Below are 25,806 nucleotides of genomic sequence, written 5' to 3' on the forward strand. Positions count from 1 at the left end.
AGGTAAATACTTTCCCTTCCTTCCTTCCAACCAGCTCTTCTCCTCAATATGGACAATTATTTTCTATGGTATAAAATGATAGCCTAATTACCCAATATCTACTTTTCCAAAAAAGAAAATTATTTTAAAAAATAAGAAGACACTGCTTTATCCCAGTGGATCACCTGTTCATAGCATTGTCCTGTATACCAAAAAGTTGCGGGTTCAATCCCCAGTCAGGGCACATACCTAGGTTATGGATTTGATCCCCTGCAGGCGTGCACATGGGAAGCTACCAAGGGATGTTTCTCTCTCTCCCTTCCTTTCTCTCTAAAACCAATAAACATATCCTCAGATAAAGATTTAAATAAATAAGGAGATCCTATATAGCAAGAGACTCACAAAGCAATATTGTAAGAGACTCATGCAACATTGTAGAAATTATTTATTGAGCACTAGTGCTAGGTCAGCTGTTACTAAAAACTCGAACAAAATAAAAACCCTTTGCATTTCTGCAATGGTGTTCACTTTTCAGACTTCTCTTAATTGCTACTGTGCTCTGACCCAGGTATGGGAATAATGATCTCTAACAGATGTGAAAACGAAGGCATAAAGAGCAACCTGTCCCAGTGTCATCTAGTGTCACCGGTAAGAGTTAGGCTGGAACTCAAGTCCTAGTTACCACCTGGGTAAGTCAAGTCCCTGGGTACCACTTGCTACTCCCACCCCCCAATATGGTTTCACGGGTGCGAGCAGGCAGGCGAGTAGCTAACACTGTGCTCATGACCTCCAAACAAGCACTGGAAATGCTGGAATAAACAAGCTTGCCAGAACCCTGGAGCCTTCGATGTGCCACCATGAAGGTGACGGAGAACGGAACTGCATCAGAATCCGAAGCCCCGCGAGTCACAAAGCAGGTAACAAGCGTGACCTGCAGGTCAGGCAAGGACTAGGGGTGAGAGGATGGGATGCCACCTACAAGGTGCTGACGGCATAGGAATGCCACCCAATGCCACAGGTCTTTCCAGAGAAGCTACAGATCCGGGCTTTAAACTGAAATCTCCATGTTCATGCATATTGTCTTGAATTTAAAAGAAAAACACTGTAGTTTGAACAAACTTTTTGAGACCAGATTAGGCTGGCCCAGTTTGGGAACTCTGATAGACAATGTTTAACAATCTTATTTATCCATATAACCTTTATTCATGGATACTTGCTATTAATTTTCTAGAATTCTGCAGAATTGTGTCAAAAATGTTGCCTTCAAGTACAAGCACCCTGCCCTCCTGGACCACCCTGGTGTGAGGAGCACTGAACCTCAAGTGAGATTTCAGATGAACTCAAATTGGAATTAATACCCAGCCATGTGAACTCTTAATGTAGAAATGTTTCTGGTGGCAAAAAAAAATCCTTATTTTTTACTTCTTATTTAACTATCTTGGCAAACTCAGAAATTAATTCAGTTGTGAAAAAGAAAGAACATTGAAATTGATTTGATAGAAAATAAAACCTCATTCTTCTATAATAATTTTATGAAACGATGCTCAGCATCACTAGCCATCAGAGAGATGCAAATTAAAACCACAATAATTTTACTAATTAAAGTAGTTGGGGATGATTTAGAACCCCAGTTGGAACTAGTAATACTCTCAAACAATGCTATTACACTATTCTAAGGCTGCAAGCCTTCTTCTCTAGTCGATCCCTACTTTCTGCCTTTTAGTTTTTAAATCTCTACCCTGCATCACCCTAAAAATTAGTTCAGATTCCCTGACAGTGGCCTACATAAGTGCCGGGAGCTATGGCCCAGGTGTAGCAGGAATAGGGTGTGTGTGTTAAATCAGGTGGCAACTGATCTTCTTCCCCTGATCTGCTTGGTCCACTCACCACCCTCACTTCTAACTACTAGAAACCCCATGCTGGTCCAATGCAAAAAGCACTTAAAACTGTCTATTTTCAGAGGAAAAAAAAATCGAATGGCAAAATCACACCGACTTTATTTCATAATGAAGGAAATAAAAACCTATGAACTTCCATGATTTGTAGCCCTTGGATGACTTAAGAAATGCGACATGTGGAGTTAACAAGATAAAAAACAAGAGATAATCATGGGTGCTTCCAAGTGTGTCATTTAAGTACCAAGTCCTAAGTACCAAGGAGGCAGTTCTCTCCCTGTCTCTCCAGTGAGAATTCTTGCAGGACACAGGATTCATAAAGTCTAAAGTGTTCATTTCATACCTGGGAGAGAGCTCGGCTATGACCAGAAAGACTGAGCCAGTTTCACATAGAATATTAGGACCGATCACCACTAAGGTCGACTACACACAGATGAGCTAGAAACACTCGAACCAACATCACTGACAGGTTGGAATACGGTGGGAGATTGACAGGAAAGTCATCGGGGTGCTTTAAAGGACTCTGACATGGTGAGATCTGGTTGTTGCCTTCTGCGGTCAAGGGCGTAAAGCCTTGGACGGTCTCTGGGTCTTATTTCCCACTGTAAACATTGTTCTCAAAGTGGATGCTCTCTCCTGCTCGGTAGTGCACTGCCATGTCATTTGGTGGAGTTCCGGTACTTGGCGGAGTTCCGGTCAGAAGCTCTATAGGTGAAGGCTTGCTACAAAAAGAATCGTGTGGTAAGAGAAAAGCAGGTCCCTTCTAAAGTATACGCAGCATGTCCATTCACGATCAGGGAAGACTGAGCATTTGCACCTCCCAGAGCCCTACTCCCATAACCTGTGGACTGAGTAGAACCCTCCAGAGCTGTTAGTGTTCAGTTGCAGGGAAGTCTGTTTAATAAGCAGGTAGAAAACCTAAGCAGTATTAAATAGGTCAGACTAGTCTCCTTCAAGGGGCTCAGGGAACAGAGTCCGAAAACTGAAAATCTAGACAGATACATGATATCAAATTGAAGCACTAGATCAAGATGCATGTTCTCCAAGTTGGCTGAGGAATTGTTTGGCTGCTGTTTTTCCAGCGTGGATTGTGACCTTTCAGAAAGGGTTATTAAGCCAATGGTGTGGTCTGCATTCTGTATTTAAGATAAAACAGGGAATACAGAATTCAGAGTGTATCGGATCTAGTATTTAGAAGTGTTGTTTTACACAAGTGTGTGCTGGATGACGGTGCCAAAGATCTTCCTGTGTCTTTATAGTCAGCCTTTGAAAACCAAGAGTTGGATGACTTTTAGGATAGCTACACTCACATGTCAAGCGCACAAAACCTTTATGTGTAGCATTTTCATATAGCTGCCGTTTTATAATTTGTACATAGTGACGATGTTTAACCCCTGAGCCTCTCCAGAAATGATATGACATGTACTGAGTCATCACGCAACTCAGATCTGTAACTGAACCAGGCACACAAGTGCGAGACCCTTTAGGTGTCGATGGCAGGAAATGAGTCATGCAGCTGCCAAGAAGCACAACCCGAGGAAATACCTCTTTGGGGGTTCTTGTTGTTATTGTTTCTTTTTTGTCCTTTTGTATATTTTAAAGAATTGTCTACAACATGTTTTTTGTTTATAATTAAGTGATAAGACATGAACGTAAAGAAAACATTGACATTGAAAGGGCAGACACCAACTAAAGGGACGCTATGGTCCATGCTTCTGCCTGTAAGAAGTGTTTTTCCCTTCTATGGATGGAAGCAGGAGGTCAAAGCTTCTGTTAGCATGGGTTTTGAACTCTGAAAGACCTAATATTGAGTCTTTTATTTACTGTACGTTGTGAACTTGGACGTCACTCAATATATCGAAGCCCGTTCTCTGACGTGAGGAGCGAGAACAGCAGTGCCTGTGTCACAGGTGCGGTGACAGGCAGGAATGACGGCAACAACTGAAGCCCACACCCACGGAGCACTTGCAGGGAGGTGGGTGACGCCCAAGGCAGACTCGGTGGGTTGGCTCATGTGACGAAGACATAGGAAAGGTTGACACCCACCAGTAAGGAATGGCAGCCTGACAGGATGGCTTCTGAGTCTGAGAAAGACGTTGCTTAAAGCCCAAACCCACTGAATGAAGCAGACTACCTGGAACTGGTAGCAAGTAGTGGTTTCACACCAGTATAGCTGTTTGCTCAGATGAACCCAGGGCGTGAATGAGAGTACAGGGGATTTAAGCTTTAAGTGGGCAGTAGGATACATTTACACAAATTGTAAATCAAATGTCTATGAGGCCAGACAACCAATGTGAAGGAGCAGAGCAGGCTTTGGATGGAACAGCGGGGTGGGGGTCTGCAGAGCCCGGGAGGCCCCCACCCTCCCACCTCAGAGCTTGTGCCCTGCTTGAGCCTGGCGCTGTCTCCCTCCAGGTCTCTGCAAGCGGCCACCTGGTCCATCGGGGGCTCGCTCACACAGCCCCCTACCCTGGTCTACGTTCCCCATGGTATTTGCCTGGAAGCACTAACAGGACCCTGTTCATTTGCTTTTGTGTTTTGTCTGTTTTGTTCATCTCTTCGGACTATAATAGGCTTTCAGTAAACAAAGCACTGAATGAAATCACGGACAAACCAAACAACTCATTCCAGTGTAATTTCATCAGACACAACTTGTGACTTAGTTCCATTACTCCGAGAGGTGAGGATGGGGCGCTGTGTCTGGAGTGGTTCCTGCCACAATGCCAGGGGAATACGGCAAGCTCAAACTATCACTGGACACTGCGGACAGCAATGCAGGCCCTCACTACACTCGAGTTTTCAGGATCTGGGGTGCAGAATGGAGAGTTCAGGGGAAGGAGGAGAGGGACAGACAGAAATTTTTCTTTATTTTCATTAGGGTAGGAGCCGTCCAAAGGCAGAACACAAACCTTTCGAACTTACCTTATCTGCAACACCTTTCTTTTCACACATAAATGTCCTAAATTGGGGAGCAGTTAAAGACAAAATTAAACATGTCAGCCAAGAGCTTCATGACATCTTTTCCCAAACATGTATATTATTTCTGCTATTACTTTAACTAGACAAAATCTGTCCAAAGCCAGAGGCCGAAAAAAAAATTAAATTTAGAAGAATGTTTTTTGAAAGGAAGAAATCGAAACAAAAAAACAGATTAGAGTCCTCCCTGGTAACTTCAGGTAACTCCTTCCAAATACCTAGGACCTAAATGAGCCCCTTTGTGCAAACTATCTCAGGTTCATTAATGGTTTAGAGTATTCACACACATGCCTGGACTTACTTAATGCAATTAGAATAATTATACTTCACTTGTAAAAAATGGAATGTGTGGTTCTTCACAGAGGCCACTCACACACACACACACACACACACACACAGCTGGTGGATAGCTACCGAAATCTATTTCCCTTCCACTGTCTCATCAGCCTCCTCAGTTAAGTGATTGTTGTAAGACTCTCCACAATGTCATCCTTCATGGACATAAATTGGGTCTTGAGGGAAGGACAGGAGGAAGAATAAACACATCTTACATAATAAGGTTTGTTGCCTTGCAAATCCCAACTCTACCCAACAACTCTGACGTCTTAGTATTTAATTTCTCTGTGGAGAATTGAAATTTCATTTTTTTCTTTATAGGCCAATATTTTTAACAGAAAAAAAAAAGAACAAGGTTACGAAATGGGGAAGTTATGTGAAATCAGAATAACGTGGTGTGTGGAGCTGTTTGAAACCAGGCCCTTTGGCTCTAGGACCCTCGCTCTGTTCCCTTCAGCACAACCTTGGGATGACTTACGTACTTTTGGTAATCACAGCTGCCAGAACACTGAGCAATATCAGCGCAGTAGTGGCAAGTCCAATGTAGAGAGCCTTATTGGTGCTCATCCATGGCTTTTCTTTCAAGTTCACCTGCTAAAGAAAGATCAGCAGATTGAAAAAGCATCTTGTTAGAATTATAGGGAGAAAACAGTTCCTAAAATAATGTACTCAGACACATTTACCTTTACTGGCCCTTGCCTACTTCTAGATCATGAGGGGTAAGACCAAGTGATCTGAGGTTGTAACCAGGGGGAAATTCTAAGACAAATCGAAAGTTAACATGCACTTGGAGATGTGGAAATCTTTCATATCATGCTTGAAGTAGCATTCATGTAGGTGCACATATTCATTAAAGCTCAAACTGTATACTCCAAAGGGTGTATATAAATCACCCATATTATTTTTAAAAATCAATAAGCTACATTCTCTTATTATATTAAAAAAGAAAAAACAATTTTTTCATATGCAAGTTGACTTGGTGATTCTATATGATGTCATCTGAACGTGCTCAAACATTGAATTCGGTCATTAATACAGTCCTTATTTTTTTAACTATAATTCAAGGTTCTATTGATGTCTATGGAAATGGGCTCAAAAGCAGCTGCTCACAGACATGGCCCTGATAAAATTAACTTAACACACTGTGCAATTGGGCAGAAGTGCAGAGTTTTGTTTAAGTCTCCTGGTGCCGTTCATAAGGGTCACCCTTCTAGAATAAGCCCAAAATATGCCAGGCATTGTGCCAGGCCCCTTCATATAGATTAGCTCCAACCCTAAACAGGTCCCACAGGGTAGATATTTTAACAGAAAGGAAGCGGAAGATCAGAGAGAAGCATCAAGCCTCTTGCTGCATGGAAGTTCAATCTCTGGAATCAGAATCCTGTCTCTTTTAGTTGCTGTGTGACCCTCAACAAGTTATTCAGCTTCTCTGAACCTCGGTTTCTGTGTCTGTCAACTACAGATGAAGTAATGTCCTTGGCCCTGGCTCGGTAGCTCTGTTAGTTAGAGCACCATCTGCCTGTGCCAAGGTTAGGGGTTCAATCTCCAGTCAGGGCACAACACCAGAAACCACAATGAGTGCATATAAATTAGTGGAATAACAAATTGATGTTTCTCTCTCTCTCCTCTGCTTCTTCTCTCTCTTCAAAATCAATAAAAATTAAATGAAAATTAATAAATATGCTCCTTGGGAAAGGTACATTTAGGTACTTCCTGAAAAGCACTGAGAGGAACGTGAGGAGGGTAACTGAGCAGCTAAGCCATCCATGTTTAAAGGGGAAATGGCCACTGTCTGGGAGGGCAAGCTGCATTGGGATCACCTGACCTGTGGGGGCTAAAGTGGTAGACGGGACAAGGGGCTGCCAAAGGAGACTTTGCATTCCATGTCAAAACTATTACATTACATAAAAAGTGCATGTCCTTTTTACAATGTGCAGCTAAGCACGAAGGGAGGAAAACTAAAATCAACCATAATCGTAACATCCAGAAACAACCATTGTTACCACTTTTTGTTATATACTCAATACTGTTTAGCACTTCGTTGGAATACTACCGCTCAAAAGGCCTTGGAAAAGTAATTTCCAAACACAACACTGAGCCCCAGGGTGTTTGCGGGCCTCTGTTAATGAAGCCAGTGCAAAACGCCAGGCCTCTGATAGAACACAAAGTCGGGGAGAGTTGGGGCCATTGGCAGTGCTCAGAGCCTTTCACAAACATGCTTCTAAACTGTTTCTACTTTTTGCTAAACCTGCCTGTCCTACGGGCAACTGAGGTCAAGAACAATCTCACCAGTTAGAATATTGGTTGTTTTTTTTTTTTTAATTCAACGTACTTCTGACCATGTAGCAATGTAATAATCATTTCCATAGTGATAGTTCTGATATTTAGGAGGCATAGTCTGCATGAATTCAGCCCACGTCCAGCAGATCAATCTGTGTCCGTGCATAGAAGTTGTTCAGATCTTTAGTGTAACTCCTACGCAGTGTTCTCATTGTCACCGAGATAGACAACATCAAGTCACTTGACCCTGCACTAAATAATCCCCCTTTGCCTGAGCTTGAATGTCCTTTACTACAGCCAGGTTGCCATTTCTCACCACTTGGCCCGGGATTGTTCCCAAACTCTTTTGTCAGCTGCTTCTAAGAGTTGTTTGAACACACAAAGGGAAAGTGCGTTCTACCCGGGAGCCAAAAGAAAAGTGTCCTGTGAGTAACTTGGCCTCACTGATCTGCAAAGAGGACACTCTCGTGAGCATCATGACAGCACCGACCCTAGCATTATTCTCCAGCCCGACAGTGCAAGGAAATCTTTCAAATCACCAAGTCGCTGGAGACATTGAAACCTTAGTAAGCCATCCCATGGGGAGGTTCCGGTGTAGAGAAACTGCAGCACCCTCAGATTTTCTGCACAGGAAGACGACGGGGTTGGACAGGACACTAGGGAGCCTGTGTTGACACAGCGCCTTACACAGAACTTGGGTTGGGGCGGCCTCCATGCCACCGTGGAGACTCCAAGCTCGTTACTCCCCTGACGGTACCTGGAGTCTTCCTGGGCAGGTTGTGTTACTCACTCTCCTGAAGTTAGTTCATTATTTTTTGTCCAATTTTTGGCCAGGAGAAAGTCGGTAGTCTGTGAGGGTTGTGCATGTGTTTGTGTGAGTAATATATCACTTATCGGGCATCTCTAACATATGAACTTTACAAATTAATTGAAGCATCCCTATTTAAGAAACAAATTGTTTTCTTCTTTGTCTCTTCACTAGAATCAACCTGGGGGCAAGCCTTACAACGTGCTTTCGGAGACACATATGAGGGGAGGTGAATAACACGGGGGATTTGCTTACGTTTCCACCATCTTGCCAACCCCCCTCTGCAGGCCGCATCACAGTGCTGTTCCCATCTGCTGGACAAAGAGACAATTATTTAGTAAGAAAAAATACTGAGTTTTTGCTACAAATACCAAATATGTTCACATTGTTTTCTGATGACAGATACTAGGCCCAAATGCAACAGGCACTGCAGGAATTATACCAAGTTACTAGTGCTTATAAATTCATCCTGTAAGGTTATGTTTCTTAACATTCTTGTCATGGACCCTGTGGAAATGGACTCCTTTTTTCTCTTTGTTATGGAAAAAATGCATCACGTACAAAGATTTACCTACAATTTGAGGAGCACAGAGGCCATTCTGGGAACCAGGTTAAGAATGCCACTCATACATAGGTAGGCAATATTTTTATGCCAGCAAAGAACCTGTCAATGAGTGCCCAGAGGCCATGTGCACGTCTAAAGGTCAGACTACGCTATTCACAATGGACTTTACATTGATTGTACACTCACACTACAAGGGAAATGTACTAAGACATGTAAAGCAGGTTGCATGTAACTCCTACATTACATGCCAATGTCTATTTTGTCTGGTATAAGTATTGCTACTCCATCTTATTTTCTTTGTTTCTGTTACGTGAAATATCTCTTCCCATGCCTTTAAAGTTTTCAGTGTTCCCATTATAATAGTGCTTTGAAATATCCAGTTTGCAATAGAGAACATATGGCTGGCTTCCCTAGATAATTATAGGTCAAATATAGAATTCTCTTTTAACTGAGAATCGATGATGTACAAAGCACTTCACATCTGTACAATTTTTTAATCCCATTTTATAGACGAAGAAACAGACCTGGAATGGTTAGGCAAGTTTCCTACTCTATTAATGACAAAAGAGTCCGATCATAACCACCACACACACTTAGGTTCTTCGAAACTCCCTAACTACTGACAAAGCTATAGGAACTCAGTAGTAATTTCTATGTTTACACTTTACTCATTCTGAGACTACTTCAACCTAAGGCAATATCTAGGATTAGGCAATGTCTACAGTCTAGGCTGTGTTTGACCTTAAGTAAGTCCTTCACACACAGAACTAGACGATGCAGTAAAAATAGCAGGACTTCAGTCACAGGAGATTGAGTTCTAATCTGAAAATGTCCCTTAGAAGTGTGACCTTGACCACAGTCCATTGAATACATATATTTGTGCATGTGTGTATATATATATATATATATACACACACACACAAATTTGTACATATACATACATATATACATATACATTATATATATGAATCTATATTTCTAGCTAGGGTAACCTTGAACTACAACTACAACATTAATATCACTCATCTCATAAAGTTGTGAAATTAGATGATGTATGTAAAGTACTTAATGTCATATCAGATAACCATCAGCTGTTACTAGTATTATGTCCTCATAAAGAAAGGAGCAGTGGGCGGGCACACGGTGCCATGACTTTCCAAACCTCTAGCCTTCGGTTGGCATAAGCCTCCAGTGAGGGGTGCAACCACTTGCCCTCGGGCACGCAGCTGGTCCCCCCAGTGGAACTGGGAGCTGACTTCAAAACACAGCCCTAGGGCCTCCCCAGTCTGACAACGGCAACTACTAAAGCCTACACTGAAAAAATTAAATGAGAAAGTATGAAGTGTCCTGGCACAGACAACTGGCCAAGGTGGGTGGCGGGCCCTATAACAACCCAGATCCCTTCCAGACCCAACACGCTGTGCTTCTGTGAAGCTGCAGCCCCCGGAAGCCTGACGTGGGCACAGGGAGGGGTTGGCCCTGGAGCCCCAGACACCCGCCAAGCTGAGACACAGCTGCGCCAACGTCTGTTCCACCGTGGGAAGATCCGCCTTCCCCAGGTTAGGGTGACACGGTATTTACAGGATCATTCCCCACTGCTGCCTTCTTCCCCCTCACACCCCTGAGAGTGTGGGTGCAGCCGCCCCTACTGCTGTGCCCTTGTGTTCTCATCTACTCCCACTGTGCTTATGTGTCTGGAAACAGTTCCCATATGAGGGTTCCGCATTTAAAACCAAATGTCACCATCCTCTCATCCCAATGGAATGGGTCCCTCTGTGACTCTCACTGCAGGCCCATTTTCAACGACCATCTTCCAGGAATGATTGGCAAGAGGTGGGCCATAGGGGGCCCTACAGATTGGCAGCTCCCGAGTGCACTGAGTCATGCACAGGAGGAGTTTGCAAGGCTGGCCCCTGTTTGGATACAGCACAAGCCCAGGGCACGCGGCCAGCTCTGCATTCCCAAGGGCTTCAGCACGTGGCACTCCCCACGCTCACCACTCTGGGTCACAGAGTTAGCTGGGAAAGATGACCAGCTTCAGGATCACCTTTCTCCACTCTGGGAAAGACAGGTCAGGCTTCCACTGCAGAAGAGGGGAGAGTCCATGGGACCAGCCCAGAAAGGGGGGACTGGGGGAGGCCTTTGGAAAGGCAATAGCAGATTCTTTGTGGGGCAGGCCTTTCTCTTTGGTGCCAGTGCTGGTGGCCTCGAACCCTCTCTAGGACTTCTCTAGGTCCACCTGCAGGCCTCACAAGGCAGTAGGACAGCCTCCTAGATGTACTGAGGCTCTGGAGCTCAGGCAAAAGGTCAGCACAGGTGACCAGTTTGGTCTGGAGTTCACTATTTTACAACTCTGGCCCAAGGTAGTAAACCCAGTAATACATGTGGATGTACTCAAGACCAGTTCATGCGATTTAGAAAAATAGAGAGATGCATGTATACATTCCCAAATCATGCAAGTTCCCTATGCTAGTCAGTGTTGTGTGCCTGGGCATCTAAATAATAATCACAGTGGCTACTGTAACTATGTCCCAAGCTGTTCTTCTCATTTAACCCTCACAAGGGTTCTGCATAGTAGTGATGTTCTGTTCATTATGCAAATAAAGAAAGCAGGTTCAGAAAGAGTGAGACATTTGTTCAAGTCCCACGGCTGATTGGGGGGGCCAGTGTTGGCAATTATGTCAGAGCATGTGCTCTTCACAACACACCAGTGATCATCAAATTTGAATGCTCTCGGTCTTCAGGAAAGAAAATGAGGTCACCTGTTGGGCAAGGGTCCGATGGTGGGCTGGTCCTATTCGTTTCCTGTGTTGTGATAGGCTGGGTGCCTGTTGTCTGCATTGGCGAAGATGACGTGGTTTCTGAAATAGAAAGGACGAAAGGGCTCTGTTCTATTTGTGAAGAAAAATTCCCAACCACCCCTAACAAAACAAAATTCAGGAAGTACCTTTGACTCCTTCCTAAAAACTTATTCAAAGATAACTTTGAGGCATTGTACTGCCATCCCCGTTTTTTATTAGTAGTAATAAATTGTTTATTCTAGTAGTTCTAGATTGTTGGCCATAGACAGAAACTTTTCACACTCTCCACACTTCCAGGATCCCCCGAGTGCATAACGCCCACAACCGCGCATCTTGTGCAGGAGACCCAGTTCAGCTTTATTCACACAAACGACATGCCACCTGCATGGAACAGGGCCTGGCAGTTTGCACTGATCTGTCCTCCCCTCTTCACACAAAGCCCAATCTGGGTTTTCTGACCTTACTGAGGTTCCCACTTATCCAACCACACCTCTTTCCAGGGAGATGCACATAAGGGCCAGCTCAGGACACACACTCACAGCACCTAATTTCTGGAAGTCTCCTCAAGCTGACTGCACTGCCCAAAGTCTCAACCTGGTAATCATTGACAACCCTCAAAGCAAAGTTGACCCCAAATAAGGACCCTGGTCCCAGTTTCTTCTTCAATGGCATTCCAGTCACTACTTTTGTAAGACTAATTTCCTGTTCTCTGACTCATCTTCCATCTCGCACCAAAATGCTTCCCTAGATTCTCCAACACTCAGCTACGCATCACTTGCCTCTTTATCAGGCCCTTGTGTTCCTGCCCTTGAGAGCACCACAGATTCCAGAGCAAATGAGCGGTGCTGGCCAGGCAAGGACTCTCACCCTTGGGCTTTCCTACTGCCTCTCACTGGTCTCTCTGTTTCCCCTTTGCCACCATCATCTTCACGTTTCAACATCACCCTTCCTTATGCTCTGAACCCATTTCATGTTTTCCCCCAATACTGAACCCGACATCAGGATGTGGCTCTCTTCAGGACAAAGAACAGGACAGCACAAGAAAGTCAGATGATCAGAGTCTATCCACCTTAGGTCCGTGCACAAGACCGCTGGACCTTAACTTCATTCCCCAGTTTAGTTCTTTGTGGGCCTCTTTCTTTCTCACCTGCTCCTCTAACCTTGCACCCCACCATCCCCTGAGTATCTCAGGAGACCAGCATGTGTACAGGCACTGAGGACAGGCAGGGGGTGGGTATAAAGGAAAATGTCTCTGCATTGAATTAGCTCCAGTGTTTGCCTCCTTCCTGTACCGTAAAGCTCACCTCTGAACTCCAACTCCTTAGGAAACTATCAGGATAAGGATGAGGCTCAATTCAGTTAACGATACAAGTACTATTCCCCAGGAGGTCACGCATATTTTTTTTCTTCTGTCTGCTTTAAATGAAGTAAAAAACTAATGTATGTTCACTAAACCTTGTCCACTAATCCTCACACTTTTGTAGGTACACATTAAGTCAAACTAAGTACAAAGAAGCCAAATCAATATTGAGAAAGTCAACAGATTCTTTGGTATATTCAGCTACTTGGGACAAAGCTGTTTTTCTTACAAATTTTTATGGCTCTAAATCCCAGTTTTACCCTGAAGCCCTCTCCTCCATACTTAGCTCATAGCCCAATGCTCCAGGTCCTTCCTAGTAAACATACACTGGTTCGGTGGGAATCAAGGAAAATCAATTGTCCCATTAGAAATTTCTCAATAGAGGTTGTGACATCTCTGTTACTCCTCAGAATCCAGACCACTTTAAGTTGTCAAAGAGTTATGAAGGCTTTGAGACCCGTTACTAAAATTATGGTTCTTAAAAAAGATTTTATTTATTTATTTTTAGAGAGGTGGGAAGGGAGGGAAAAAGAGAGGGAGAGAAACATTGATGTGAGAGAGATATATCAATCAATTGCCTCTCATATGCCCCCAACTGAGGACCTGGTCTGCAAACCAGTCATGTGCCCTGACTGGAAATTGAACCAGTGATCTATTGGTTTGCAGGCCAGCACTCAACCCACTGAGCCACACCAGCCAGGGCTAAAAAGTTATCTTTTTAATCCTACAATAGAAGGTTTGAACCTAAACTGGTCCTCAGGAAGCCACTTATTTCCCCACCCACATGTGAAATTATTCTCCGTTTGTTTTTCATATGAACTCTTGACTATCAGAAATTTGAAGTGTGAAGCATGTAGCCTGAATTGAAAAAGGAATCATATATTCTCATTCTAAGTCCCGGGACCTTAAACCCGACATTTACTTTGTCATTAGTGTAAACAGCATTCCCCTCACCTTTATGCTACATATTAAAGTAAAGAATACTAGGAGCCAAACTGTGCAAGGCACTAAATGATGTAAAAGCCAGGATGTCAGTGTGGATGTCAGATCAGGACAAATTCATCCTAATGTAACTTCAGGCAGTGCTCATGGTGGAAGGCATGATCCAGTAGTTATAACTATGGCCCCAAATTCAAATTAATGGAGATCGGAGCCTGGCTCAACCACTTTCTATCCATATGCCTTTCAACAATATAGACACTTTGCCTAGGTTCCCACAAATATAAAACAGGTTTGAACTGCACCACCATTACACAGGGTTCTCCTAAGAATCAAGAGATATGATAACTGTGGAAAATTCAGCATGATTGTTGTGACATAGGAGGTGAGTAAATGTTAACTTCACCAAAATATTATCCTTGAGTTGAGTGCCTGTCTTCAAAGCCAACTTAAGCTTCACTCAGAGCTACATGTGAGGGCAGAATCTCCTTAACCTGACCCTTGTTCTCTGACATCCCCTATATTATCCTTATAAACCTTCGCTCAATTAAGTCAAATCCACATTATCCTCATTAGATGTAAAAGATTAGTTGTCTGTAGTTTGTTGGCTAACAATGAATTCCTTTGAGAATCCTATTAAAAAAAAAACACGGGTCCCTTGATCCTGAAAATACTTATAAGTATGAAAGGTGCATATAATACACACAGGTGTTCACAGACCCTGGAAAGCCATGTTTGGAACTGGAGCAGAAGCCTTACACTAGACTACTTCTGCATTAACACAATCCCTGGGATGGTCTACTGCACCGTCTCATTAGAAAGCCTCTGGCCTCAGAAACACATCAGTTTACCTGTCTTGAGGTTCAGTGAGGATGATGGTGTTGTTGGAGCAGAGACAGAGACCCTAGGTGAGGCTGGAACACTGGTGACCACAGGTGGAGCTAGAAACCAACATAAAGCAAGGATTAAAAGCAGCAGGAAATGAGAACTTTGGGCTGGGCCTATACTTCAACTCAACCAATGAGAGACCAACCCTAGTCTCCTCTCAACTCAGCATTCTTGTCATTAATCAATTCTAATATGAAATGGGAAGGCTGGAAAAAGTCTGGTAAAAAGGAACACCTGTAAATGTACCACAGTTTTTTGATCCATTCATTTACTGATAGGCACCTATGTTGCTTCCAACACTTGGCTATTGCAAATTGTGCTGCTATGAACATTGGAATACAACGGAATTCTATGCAGCAGAAAGAAAGAAGGAGCTCCTACCCTTTGCAACAGCATGGATGGAACTGGAAAGCATAATGCTAAGCGAAACAAGCCAGGCAGTGAAAGACAAATACAATATTATCTCACCTTTAACAGGAATCTAATCAACAAAACAAACAAACAAGCAAAATATAACTAAAGACACTGAAATTGAGAATGAGCTAACAGTAACCAGAGGGAAGAGGGGAGGGAATTTCAGGGGGAAAAGGGAAGGGTTTGCAGGAACAAGTATAAAGGACACATGGACAATAACAAGTAGGGGGAATGGAAACAGGAGAGAGGTGGGAAAGGCTGGGGGGGCGGGCTGGGATGGAGGTAAAATGCAGAAAACTGTGCTTGAACAACAATTAAAATAAAAAAAATCTTTTAAAAAAGGAATACCTGCATTGAAAGGCATAGATTCCAGAAGGTACAGTGGTGGAAAGGTTACCCTGGATTTGCACTGAAGCACTTTGCAAAGAGTATCCATACTTGGGGTGGTGAACACATAATACAATATACAGATGATATATCACAGATTGAGTACCTGAAATCTATATAATTTTATTAATCAATGTCACCTCAACATTTTAATTAATTAATTAATTATAAAAAAAGGAAGAATAGCCACGCCTGTCAGATTTATGTCTCTTTATAAACATCTGTGAAGGAGGGAAAATGCCTAGAACCTGCACCTGTCTTTGTCTTCTCAGTGGTGAATGACGAAGACTCAAACAGTAGTTCTCAGGTCCCAAATGTTTACAAAATAAATAGTATTCAGCTCAATCAGTTCTGAGGTTACCCTCCCCAAAAACCAGCACCTTGAATGAGGATGAACTCACACCCACTCGAATATGCTAGATTGTAGGGAGAATCCATACAACATACATTTGGGTAGAAGGTGGACTAGACCACAGGTAATGACTTTGACTCTGCAGGCAGAGGTGGTGTAGGATTTCAAACCACATACACAAGGTCCCAGAACTGCCCAAAGAGAGAGCTGAAGTTACACTTAAGCCCTAATATAGTACCTGGCACAAAAGCATATCAATGAAGGTCTGATTAAACAATGTGTACATTTTTTCCCCTAATAAGTTTTTTATGGCTCAACTCAACAATTTAAGGAAAAAAAAAACACCCTTGGATAGGAGACAATTGGTTGAGAAGCTCTTCTTTGTGAAGACATTCTATTCAATGTAGAATAGAGACAATATTTGCCTTAGTGGGGAAAAAGCCTTTGAACAGATATTTTGAGTATTCATTACATGCAAAGCATTAGTCTAAAGCAGAGGTTAGCAATCTTTCTGCAAAAGGCCTGAAAGTAAATTATTTAGGCTACGGAGCTCTCTGGGCTCAGTGGCAGTTGCTCCAGTCTCAGGGTGAATGCATCCACAGACGAGATAGTATAATGATTGCGTGTGTCTTTTCCAATAAAATTTATTTATAGAACAGGTGAGGAGCCAGTTTTCCAATCTTATCTGTCCCTGGGGCTATAGTTTGCTGACTTTGATCTAAGGTATAGTCAGAGGCTTTTAAGAGGAGTGCATTCCAATTCCGTCCCTACATTTTAAAAATCTAATCTAGAGAGGAAAAGCAAGCATGCAACATTTCTGATCAAAGGAGCGTAGGAAACAATGAAGAAGAGAAAACCTAATCAGGTTGTCTAGGGAACTTGTTTTCTTCAGAGGTAAATAGTTTACCCAGAGAGTAACCACAATAAAGAAGATACTGATGAGAAAGAGCTCTAACAGCAGGTTAAAGAATGGACTAAGCCCGTAAAACAAACAAACAAACAAACATAAGCAAGAATTGGTTATTGAAGGCAGAGAATGACTTTGGCTCAGTTATGGACGCACTACCCACTACCCTCTAAAGAGACCGCTGGCCTTGTAATTACCTGCTTACTAAATAAATGGGAGTCACTATACAAATCTCCTACTGATTCTTTTCTATAACATTTTAAAAAAATTCAGCCAAATAAAAATAATTTCACATCTCCAAAGAAGCTGTAATTATAATTTCTTCTTCACGTGCTAATCCTCACATCTCTCTATGGCCCACTATGATCTCATTAGCTTCCAGAAGAGCATCCCAGAGTCAGCTGTCTTCTTCATCTAAATGGAGTGCATCATGTTTGCCTTCATAAGAGAGACAAGCCAATTCGAAAAGCTGGGAGATCACAAAATAAAGTCTCTCTTAATTAAGATAGAAATGGAGACATAAGTTATTAAGGACACAGGTAGTGGGTCCTATGGTCAACCAAAGACCTTAGTGGGTGGATATTCACTAAGACTAAGATGAGCAGAAACCAGAATATCTGTAAGAACATAAGTTTTTTATCAAATGATAAGACTATTAGTATGTCCATATCACCATGGAAGATACGCAGACTTCCCAGATTTTTGGATTTCATGAAAATCTTTTTTTTTTTTTTTTAAGAAAGGAATTTTTTTTTTTAAAGATTTTATTTATTTATTTTTTAGGGAGGGGAGGGAGAGAGAGAGAGAGACAGGCACACACACACACACACACATCAATGTGTGGTTGCTGGGGGTTATGGCCTGCAACCCAGGAATGTACCCTGGCTGGGAATCGAACCTGGGACACTGGATTTCATGAAAATCTTAACAGCAACTGGGGAACAGTTACTGGGAGTTTCCATGATATAAGAAGGTTGCTTCAATGTATATGCAACAAGACTGAACTGATGATTTTTACTGTTGGTGATGTAGCTACTTGTCAGTACACTCACCCATAAAATAGGGTTGAATCACACTACAAATGTCCAGGGTTCTCACAAGAATTTCTGACATAATACTCGTACAGGACTTAGCATGGTTCCTAACATAGGGAACAGGGCAAATATCCTCTTCACTGAGAGCTTGTCCTTGAGTGGAGGGTCTGACTTCAGAGTAGACCAAAGGCTCTCCACTCAGAGAGCTGCTGGTGAGAACTGAAACCAGCAAATAACCTGACCCTCCTTCTGTGGCATCCCTAGAATTTCCTCAAACACCTGTGTTCATCGGGGCTGAATCCATGACACCCTCATTAGATGTCCAAGATCCATGGTCTGGGGTAACTTGGCTGATAATGAACACCTATGAGAATATGATTTAAAAAAAAAACCCATGGGTCCCTTCACTCTAAAAATATTTATAGGTACAAAAGTTTCATGCATTAAAGAATGTGCATCACAAATACTGTGAGGCCATGTATTTAATCCAGCGCAGATCTTATCTGAGATCGTCCCTCTAACACATGGCCTGGGTGGTCTACATCCTCTCATTAGAAGGCCTTTGGCTCAGAAACACATCAGGTTACCTGTCATGAGGTTCACTGTGGGTGCTGCAGTTGTGGGAGCAGAGGTGGAGACCCTAGGTGATGTCGGAGCACTCGTGGCCTTAGGTGGAGCTAGAAACCAACGCGAAAGCAAGGATTAATCAAGCCGCAGATAAAACTGGGAGCTAGTCTCTTCTGAACTCAGAGTCCTTGCTATTGGCCAACTAGAATCTGACAGGGGAGGCCTTAGAGACACGCTCACGAAAAAGGGAAACAGCTGTATTGAAAGGTACGTATTTCCACAGGTTCAGAGGCAAATAGGGTATCTTGGCTTTGCAATGAAGCACTTTGAAAAGACCAGCCGTGTCTGCCTGATTTATGTATCTTCATAAATGTATGTGAGGTGGGGAAAACGTTTAGGGCCTAGACCTGCCTTTGCCCTTTCAGGGGTGAATGACTAAGACTTAAAGTGTAGCTCCCCATCCTGGCTGGTGTGGCTCAGTGGGTTTAGCGCCAGCCTGTGAACTGAAAGGTTGGCCGTTTGAGTTCGATTCCCAGTGAGGTCACACGCCTGGATTGCAGGCCAGGTCCCCAGTTGGGGGTGCGCAAGAGGCAACCAACTGAGGTTTCTCTCCCTCTCATCGTTCCTTCCCCTCTCTCTAAAATAAAGGAAATTAAAAAAAAATAAAATTGCAGTGCCCAGGCCCAGAATGTTCACCAAATACATAGTATTTAGTCCAGCCAGATCTGAGGGTCCCCTCCCAAAGGATATGCACCCTAAATGAGGAGTATCACCTATTAACATAGATATTCTAGATCACACAGACAATTTTTATATTTGCCTAGAGGTGGACTAGACCACAGGAAATAACTTCGACTCTTCCTAGAGTCAGAAGGCCTAGGGTCCCAAACCACTCACCCAGAAAGAGCCGACACCAGAATTAGACGTAAGCACAATGCCTGGCGCGAGAGCAGACGGATAAAGGCCTGACACAAGAGCGTGTACTGTTGCCCTGGTGTCAGTGCTCAGCTGGGTAGAGCGTGGTTCCCGTAAACAAATGTTGGGCGTTCTATCGTCCCTGGGTCAGGGCACATACAGGACTGAACCAATGAACACATAAGTAAGTGCGAAAACAAATCGATGTTTCTCTTTCTTTCCCACTTCCTCTCTGTAACTAAATACATTTGAAAATTTGAAAACAAAATGTGTCCCCTTTTTCTCACCAAATACCATTTTATCCTGCAAGAAGTCTCCTAAAATCTCAACTTTGGGGCATTCTTGTATTGCCTCCCAGGTATTGTTTTCCCAGAGTCAGATGCTTTCTTTGTCTGAATTGGCCTTATCTTACCTGCCTTCAGTAGAGAAACAAGTAAAAGCCAAAAATTAAGAGATGTCCAAAAAAGTTTCTTTTAATTAAAAAAGTAAATAGAGACATAGCTTATTGAGATCATAGGTATTGCATTCTACTGCTAATATAAAAACTTAGTTAAGGAAAAACTACGATAAAAATAGATATAAAAGTTGAAAAAAATACCCTAGTTGAAGGAGATTCTTTGAGAGAGAACACCAGAAACCATGAAATCCTCCAGAACTCACCTGTCTCAGGGAACGTTAAGGTTATTAGCATGTGCGTATCATGAGATGTAAACTTCTGAGATTCCTGGATTTCATGAAAATCTTGAAAGCAACTGGTAAGTGTATTGGGAATGCAGATGTTTTCATATTACAAGAAGGTCATTTTAATGTTTAAAATGTTGTGATAGCAGGTGACATTTACTTAAAAAATCCAAGATGGGGCAGAGTGTGGGGGTGGGATTACATAGGCTTACACAGTGTATATGCAACAAGATTGAGCTGATAAATGTTAAAGCTGGGGATGTATCTATCTACTTCACAATGTCTTACACAATATTATTTCAATTATCCCTTTGAAATTCTCAGCAGTAGTTTTATAATGTTACTATAGGTCATACTACAAACTGAGGTGATCAAAGGAAGAGGCAGATGAGCTCACCTAGCTTTACATCCAATAATATGTTGACTTTCAAATCATTAAACCACCCCAAGTGCTCAACCCGGCAACAGTACGTGCCACTGTCAGACTGGGCTGCGTCCTCGATGGTTAAGGACACGTTGCCTTGCGAAATCATTCCCTTCAGGTTGTAACGCCTGCTCTTCTGAAAGGTGATGCGGTGGCCATCCGTCCAGATGAGCTGATTCAGGCACCGAGTAAGAGGACACGCCCCCCGGCCCCAGCACATGGAGGTGGTCCCACCAGCTGTGGAGTAGGTGCAGGGCAGCGTGACCGGCTCACCCGCCACTCCACCCACTCGTGCCTGAGAAACCACAGCGTCTGCAATAAAGAGAACACAGAACACGCGGCCTCGATATTCTAACTTGACACTCATTTCCACTTTTCTCTCTTTAGGTAGTTTATTTCATTGGTAATCACGTGACTTTACATCTTGAATGGAAAACTTTATTATAAGCATTTTTCTGTTTACATCTTTATCAGCATTTTGGTTTTTTATTGTAAATAACACATAAACACTTTTCTGTACTTAGGAGTCTTCCCTAATAGGATAAATTTCTAAAAGAGAAATCATCAGAAAAAAGAGCAGAAACATTTTACATCTTGTTTTCAAATTTCTTTCTAAAATGTTCAAACCTAATGACACTCGAGCAACACAAGAGCATGAGTTTCATTCTGGGTTTGACAGGATCTGCTTATTAAATAGGAAACACAAGCATGTCACTCTTCCCGTCCCCAAGAGCCAGTCACTGTCTCAGTTGAATACCTCTGAAAATTCGATTGCCATTGAAGTTTTAGCTTTTATTGCAATTTTTAAAATGTCTATCGCAAATGAAGTCACCTCACTACCCCTCTCTCATAAAAATAAGCAGGGCTAATGTTCTGTTTAAAGTATTGTTGGCTTAAGAGCAGAAATCTAATAAACTCTTCAGAAATCAATTTTTAGAAAATGGGTTTCTAATACTTCCAGGAGGAGTGAAGGCTTATCAGGTGCTTTAGGGCTGTTCTAAAAACCCCAGGTAGGTCCCTGCTCTCCTGAGTGGATGGCAGCCAGCTCTAGAGCACAGCCCACCTCCCCTGGGGAAGCCAGAGAATTGGAGAACGTTCAATCAAGTGCTGGATTATGCCAACGAGGACCAAACACTCTCTCCTGTGCGAGTGGTACTAAAACCCCATGTCGTCTTCATAAAAATCAAACTGCACAAAGTGTGCAATGAAAGACTGGGGTAGCTTTCCCATCCTATCCCCATTTCTCCTCTCCATTCCCTCCCACCCCATAATAACACTGATACTATTTCTCCCATACACACATATGCATACCCAACTATCTACCCACCGCCTTTTTTGTTCAAACACAAATGGCAGTTATACTTAGCCATGGATTTTGTACTTCAGAGCATTTCAACAATTTCTTTGGAGGAAGATTGCAGCCTGGTTCTCTGCTCACTAGTTGACCCATTACCTTCCAACAGAGCCCAAGAACGTCCATCTTCCTCCACCATACCCACACGCTCAGGGCTCCCAAACCCCAGTCCCCCCACTCACTTACCTGTCCAAAGTAGTAGGAGGCCTGTGAAGGCCACCCAGGAATGCATGATGGTATCAGCCTAAAGGAGAAAGAAAATGGGCTGTTTGGTGTGCCCCCCACCAGATGGTATGGGGACAAGTCTTAATGCTCAGATTACAACTTTTGCTTTCACCCTGACTGGGTGAATCGCAGGAGCCTCCCCTACTGGGGATTGGTGACCATATACAATGGCTTCAGGTCTCTGTTAACTCAGGGTGGTTAAGGGCTCTGCACCTCCGACAGGCAAAACTGTCCTCAGAAGCAGTTCCTTATTTCCCAGTCCTTCCCCACACATAAAGTCCAAACCTATTCCTGATGCTCCCACCAGAGATTAGGGAGCAAACAGGAAGGAAGCCAAGGGCAGGCTCCGTACAGAACACGAGAGCAAAGACCAGTCTTCCAATGGTGGTGGTGCACTTACCCTTGGCCTCCGAGATGATGCTCAACTGGCCCTTTGGGTGTTGAGGGTACTTTCTGCCCTGTGGCCCCAATGGTTAGTCCCCAGCCTCAGTTATATTGCCATGTTACATATTAACAAGAATTAAGCAAGACTGTGAATCACTGTGTCTCACCATTCATGCTACAAGAGGCAAGCACTCATGCGTGTTAATGAATGATGTCAGAATCTGGACCGGACTTGGTGTTCATACACACAGACCCAGGGAAAAGGCCCAAGACTGAAAATCTACCTTCATACATGGAGGGCAGGGAGAGACTGACAAAAGAATTAGGCCACACCAGTCTGGCAACTAACGGCTTAGTAAGAAAAACTTACACACAAGCCTCCTCTCAAGTGATTGCAAGACAAAATGGATCTCCATGCCTCTTGGCAGGTACCAGAGAATTATGCAGAGCAAAGGGTGGGGACAGTCATAGGCACTAGGTCTTGAGTGCTACCAGGTGTTGGAATTCCCTTACACACTTGACCAGGTCAGGACAATGGCCTGCTCCAAGAATTGGCACACAGCAGGAGACAAGGCAGGGGTACTGAGTAATGTTGGAATGAAGGTCAATTATGATCGGACAGTCTCGAGGAGGGGTCTGTGGAAAGCAGCCTCCACTCTGGCCTGGACCCTGCTTGTGGGACCAACAGCAGTCACATCATGGGACAGTTTCCCCTCCATGCTCCATCCCTCGAGACTTGCTCTTCCAGTCTCATGCCTCCTCGCTTCCAAGAGGCGGCCTGAGTGGTTAGCAAGGGACTTCAGTAGTATGGAGGTTTCTTGCTCATGGCTAATTGACTGCATTGAAGACACAGTTCTCAGCAACAGCACCAACACGTACAAGAAAAGAGGCAAATTGGAAGTAGTCCAAAATTAACAAATTAAATACATACATACATACATACATACATATATACATAAATTAGTCCAAATATTAGTAATAATTTTTCCATCATGTTCCCCCAGGACCCAAACCAGTGGGTTAGTAGGTCACCAAGTAGGCTTGGGGCCAGATCATTTAAGGCATTTATAGTGTCCTTGACTTTTTATATGTGCGAACAAAAAAACATTAGCAGATGCATCTGGTATAAAAACACAACATTCCGTTTGGATAACGGCACAGGTGGGCCCCATCCCCATAACTAGATGCCACAAGATCAGCAGAAGTCTAAGATCAGAAAGGCAAATACCCAGCAGGGACTTGAATTAGGAGATGTCCCCCCTACTATGAGAATTATACTAGTCGCCTGGCCAGGCTGTGTAAGCCATACATGTTGGCCAGGAGGAAGTTGTGCTCTCTGGCACGAGGAGGTGAATAGGAGGGGGAAAGTGCCAGACTGGGACCCATTCTCCTGTCTTTCAATAGTGCGTGTACCAGTCCGTATATTGCATGTCTCCATGGATGGGTCTCAACAGCACTGGAATGACAAGGTCTCACCAGGGACTAAGCATTCCCTCCCCATCCAGGGGTGTGAAGTGGCTGACCCTCCCCGATGGAAAATCCCATTGCAGATTCTACTAAATGGTCCTTGTTCCAGGGACAATAGTGCTTGGTGCCCTCATTATCATAGCTCCTTGACCCATGACAAGCTTAGGGGCCTATTGCTATGTCTTTTGTTTTCCACAGTTTTACTGTAATTTAACAGAAAGAAAGAATGAAATTTTGATTTTGTGCCAGTTTACTTTTGACACTTAAATCCACTTAACTTAATGTATTCTAATCTTAGAATGCTTAACTAGATGGGGACAATGGGCCTATACCAGGAACCAGCACAAAGCAGAAAGGAAGGAAGAGGTGCTGATTTTTCTCAGAATGAACACCAGTTATCATCGGATACTTTCCAATGGGGGATTGTGGAGAGCAACCTCTCATCTGGCCCACACCCAGCTCATGGGACAGACAGAGGTCAGGTCAAGAAACAATATCCTCCATAGCTGGGTTCGGATCCCAGCTTTTCCACTTACGGGGCTGGGTATCTCTGTGAGTTAGTAAGTTGGTCCAAGCTTTGATTTCCTCATTTATAAAATACCACTACAAATACTTGCTCTATCTCCCTTAAAGGACTGTCATAATGAACAAAAAGGCTGTGTGTGAACTCTGTGTGAAAACTACAGCCAGGGTGTGAGGAGAGTTTACTGTGTGTCACAGGCTCTGTGCATGCTATTTTTACTGAACCCTTTAGGCAGGCGCTATTATTAGTCCCATTCCTGGAGGAGGAGGCTGAGGCTTGGAAAGGTTAAGAGAGCCTTGCTTCCAGATAAGGTCTTCTTACTTTTCCTCTTAATCATTAAACCATGCAAACATATGAAAACCTGACTAGTATTTCATTAACTCCCATTCTGGTCTAAATGTGCAGTAACTTCCTCCAGGCAGGCGCCAGTCCCCCATTTCTAGTAGCCCATGAGAGGCTTGGTGGAGACCCCAACCTCCACCAAAGGTTGGGGGACAAATTCTGAAATGCCTCCTCTAAAAGTAGGTCATGTCTTATTTATTTGGGAGGCAAAAGATTTAATGACTAGTTCTGTTAAACTCTGAGACTCTGCCCAAAAGCCCGATAAGTTACTGATAAGGGTTTTCTAATTTAATCCAATTCTTCCGCAGTTTCTACTGTTAAGGCTAACAGGATATGACTAAAGATACTAAGGATACCAGGATTGTACAATCGGGCTCAGGTAAGGAAGCATTTAACTAATAAAATTGGGCAGAATAATATAAACAGTAAATATATAACCAGATGTGTCACTCCCCCAATTATAACCCTCTCATGGCTCTTTCAGAAAAAAAGATCCTAACTCCTAACCCCGATACAAAGGCCCCGTGATCTGGCCCCTGCCTGACTCTCAGGTTTTTCTACCGCTCCCTCCCCACCCACAGGGCTCTAGCCAAACCCGTGCTTTCAGACGCATCCCTACTTTAGGACCCTTGTACTGGCCTTGCTCCCGACAGACCTCCCCATTCCTTTACTCCACCATCTCCAGATTTCTCCTGTTCAGTCTGATCTCCACCGAAATGTCACCTTCTCAGGAATGCCCCTGTTGCCTCTGCCTAAAGTAGCCAACCACTCTCTGTGTCACTGCATTTCAGTTTTCTGCGCTGTCTGCTAATCTTGCTTCCCATGATGTGTCTGTGTATGTGCTGCCCATTCCTCTCAGAATTTTCTGTGATGATGGAGTTACTGTATATGGGTGCAAAGCAAGCCCTTAACATGTAGCTAGCACCAATGAGAAGGTTAACGTTTTTTATTTGATTTTATTTTAATGAATTGAAATTCAGGGAGCATGTGAGATCTTTCTCCT

At 43.3% G+C, this 25,806-nt stretch overlaps 1 protein-coding gene across 1 annotated transcript; it reads right to left on the reverse strand.

Moving 5' to 3' along the window:
- Positions 1–1,961: 1,961 nt before the first annotated feature.
- On the reverse strand, positions 1,962–22,102 carry LOC114510290 (hepatitis A virus cellular receptor 1 homolog). Its single transcript, XM_036014665.1, has 9 exons — positions 22,049–22,102; positions 20,482–20,820; positions 18,509–18,598; positions 14,791–14,880; positions 11,602–11,700; positions 8,530–8,585; positions 5,669–5,780; positions 4,797–4,833; positions 1,962–2,554 (listed from the first exon to the last, which is right to left on the reverse strand). Exons 1-9 carry the CDS (start codon positions 22,092–22,094, stop codon positions 2,467–2,469), a joined length of 957 nt encoding a protein of 318 aa, XP_035870558.1. The 5' UTR covers positions 22,095–22,102; the 3' UTR covers positions 1,962–2,466.
- Positions 22,103–25,806: the final 3,704 nt, after the last annotated feature.

The sequence above is a fragment of the Phyllostomus discolor genome, chromosome 13 (genome assembly GCF_004126475.2).
Source record: "Phyllostomus discolor isolate MPI-MPIP mPhyDis1 chromosome 13, mPhyDis1.pri.v3, whole genome shotgun sequence".
NCBI lineage: Eukaryota > Metazoa > Chordata > Mammalia > Chiroptera > Phyllostomidae > Phyllostomus > Phyllostomus discolor.